Here is a 3,216-nt window from a genome sequence, read left to right on the forward strand (position 1 = left end):
GAACCTGATCTCCTCATGCCTTAACTCACGAGTCCCTGAGATTATAGGTGTGCACCACCACGCCTGGCTGGCATTCCCTTAGATTTTACACCTGAAATGAGTTTCTTGTTCCTGGGCTCAAGATCTAGGGCTAACTTTCAATTCCAAAGTACTGGGAGTCTTGCTGGGAGAACACAGGGCGGGGCCATGTGGAGGAAAGGCGGGGCCACAGGGAAGGGCGGGGCCAAGTGGAAGAAGGGCGGGGCCACGGGGAAGGGTGGGGCCTCGGGAAGGGCGGGGCCATCACTGCGCCCCACCCACACACACCGGTTAGAGCTTTCCCCTTCGGTCATCCCCTCTCCTCTGCCCGGTCACACAGTACACAGGGACCAGTGACTTCTAAAGGGTATGCCACAGAGGTCCCATAGGTCCAGGAAACCTCTCGGGCCTGAAGGTCCCTCTCGCTTCAGCCCAAACAAGCCGCCTTTCGTGAACCTCATGGACTTTTCTGCCCTTCGGTAAAGCAGGATTCCACCGGCCACAAGAGAGCGTGGACCCCCTTCTCCGAGATCTGCTTACTGCGCCCCACTCCCGGGGACAGCGACCCTCCCACACGCCATGGCAGCTACCTGAGGACCCGCGCCTCGGAGAATTCCTCATAACTGTGCATGGAGTCGCTGTAAGATTCCCGGGACCCCAGAGGCGGCGGGCGGACAGAATACTGGTGGACAGAGGCGTTGGGCTGCGACGTGGTGTAGTAGGGCGGCGGGATGCTGTTGCTGGTCTCACTGCGGTAGTCACTGTCCCGATCATCCACAGCACTGTCGGGGTCATCGTCTGGAAGAGAGAGCAGGTAAATGCGGAGAGTGAGGAGAGAGAGGGCACACAGGGGGTCAGTGCAGTCCCCAGACTTGGGGAGTCTTTATTGGCTGCTCACCAAGAGGATGCTCCCTGGTAATGCTGGAAGGACATGGGCTACGTTAATAGAGGCATAGGCTGAGGAACAAGGGTCACACTAGACCTAGAGTCTGAGTGTCCTATAATTTGAAGAGGACAGGGATAATCTAGAGGGTGTCCTTCAGCTCAAATGATGAACTTTGTCAAAGTCCAGACGCTCTGGAAAATGAGATGGGATTTTCCTTCCCCACCAGGCAGTTGGTTTCCTTAAGAGAAGCTACATACTCGGAGGCAGATCAGGAGGAGCAGCTGCCCTTCAGCCCTCGAGATTGCCCCGTGTCTGAGGAGGGCCCCAGGCCTGAACCTGCACCAACCCCCAGGGTTGGAGCTCAGGCCAGCAAGACCGCCTTCCCCGCCCCAGCCCCCAGTATGGCTGGAATTGAAGCACACACTGGCTTGGCTGGGCTCCTAGTACAAAGAAAACAGTTCATTTTCTAAATTCTAAAGAAAGAGGATTCTAATTTTAAAGCCATACACACGGGTAGTAGAATAATTAAGATGCAAACATTTTTTTCTCTCTTCTTTTCTGAACTTTCTGGGAAGTCTTTTTTTTTTTTTTTTTTTTTTTAAGCAGTAGTTGGACACAATACCTTTATTTTGTTGTTTATTTTTATGTGGTGCTGAGGATCAAACCCAGGGCCTTGCATGTGCTAGGCCAGCACTCTACCACTGAGCCACAACCCCAGCCCCATGGGAAGTCTTTATTTCAATAATGCACAGGTTACTTTTCTAATTTAAAAGAATGATACAGTTATGTTTCTTTTGAAAGTAAAGCAAAATTTAGTTGATGTAGAAAACCAGAAAAGTAGGGGAAAGTGTGTGTGTCAGGGGCAAATCCCAGGTCCCCAAATCTCTGACCAGTGAGGGGGACCTTTAGGCTTTTGCTGCATTAGGAGGGAGATGTGATGTCACCAACAGCATCAAAAATGTGACTCTGGCCAGGTGCGGTGGTGCATGCCTGTAATCCTAGCAGCTCAGGAGGCTGAGGCAGGAGGATCTTTAGAGAGACCTGGCTTTAGAGAGACTCCCCTGGATCAAAGAGGATGTGGGGAAGGGGACCGGGCCTCCAGTGGGTGGAGGACAGGAAGAAATTTTTCTAGAAAGGAAGGACAGGAAGCCATTTCCTAGGGGGAGCGGGTCTGCCTGGGGGGTGTGGCCTCCTTCCCTGGCAGGTGGGGGGGCTGGCGGGCATTGCCTGGGGAGGCGTCCAGGTGCCCCTGGGCTCAGCCCTGGCTGCCGGCCTCCCTCCCTGTGTCCCTCCCTCCCTCAGCCCTCTGAGTGACAGGGTCTCTTTCCAGGAGGAAGACAGGGGACAAAGAGGGAGGAGAGGAGATGGATTATACACGGGGACAAGAGGAGGGGGTCCTGGTGCCCAGCGGGCCTCCACCTGTCCAGTCCTCCCTGCCGAGTCCCCGCACCCAATGGCCATGCCTGCGCCCCACCAGACAGAGCGTGACCCCGAGACTGGTGTTGATGGATGGGGCCCCGGAGGGCGCAGGAGAGGGTCTTGCCAGCCCTCTGAGCCTCATGTGGCAGTCTCAGCTCCCCATTAGGGGGCGCTGGGTGGGGGACCTCGGGGTCACCAAGATGCCCGCCTCCCCTTGAGCCTCCATTGGGTCAGGGTTACTTACTCTGTTCACCCCAGCCAAAATAATTCCAGTTGCCTACAAAGAGAAGGGGCAGAGATGATAAAGGGGGGGCGGAGGGAGGGGCTCTCCCTGCGTCCTCCCCTCCCCGGGTCCCCCAGGGTCCCCCTCATAGCTGACATCTGCTTCCTTTGGACCCTCTTCCAGCTCCCGGCCCTGCCCTGGCCTCAGCCAGAAAGTAGCAGTGAGGGCATTTGGACCCAGGGCTTGCAGACTCTGAAGTCTGGGGTCAGAGTTCCCCACCTCTTCGCTCCCCCCCAGCTCATGGACAGAAAATCACATGACCTTGGGAACCCTAAGCTCCCAAACACCCTGTTGGGTGGCTTCCATCATTTGGCTTTTTAAATTTTTTTTTTTTTTAATAAGTGAAGAAATGGGCTCAGAGAGGGTCAGTGAGCAGCCCAAAGTCACACAGGCTCTGAGCAACAGGCCAAGGGAAAAAAAACCCCACATTCTTCTTTTATCCCCAATACTGTCACCTCAGAGAAAGTCCCTCTGGAATCCTGGCTCCTCTGGGAAAGAGGGGTGAGGAAATACTCCCAGAGGAGGCACAGAGTAGATTCAGGCTCCATTTCCCCAATCAGACCCAACCCAAGTCAGTCTGGGAGGGAGGTCCCCTTGCGGTCCCCAGGAT

The 3,216-nt window shown here is 55.2% G+C and overlaps 1 protein-coding gene across 1 annotated transcript; it reads right to left on the minus strand.

Moving 5' to 3' along the window:
- Nucleotides 1–551: 551 nt before the first annotated feature.
- LOC125614862 (protein unc-13 homolog A-like) lies at nucleotides 552–2,690 on the minus strand (the record flags this gene model as incomplete). The annotated part of the gene is made up of 2 exons (XM_048797727.1): nucleotides 552–816; nucleotides 2,568–2,690. Coding segments are annotated over 2 exons (335 nt in total), but the record flags the coding sequence as incomplete, so codon positions are not given.
- Nucleotides 2,691–3,216: the final 526 nt, after the last annotated feature.

This window comes from Marmota marmota, unplaced genomic scaffold (assembly GCF_001458135.2).
Source record: "Marmota marmota marmota unplaced genomic scaffold, marMar, whole genome shotgun sequence".
NCBI lineage: Eukaryota > Metazoa > Chordata > Mammalia > Rodentia > Sciuridae > Marmota > Marmota marmota.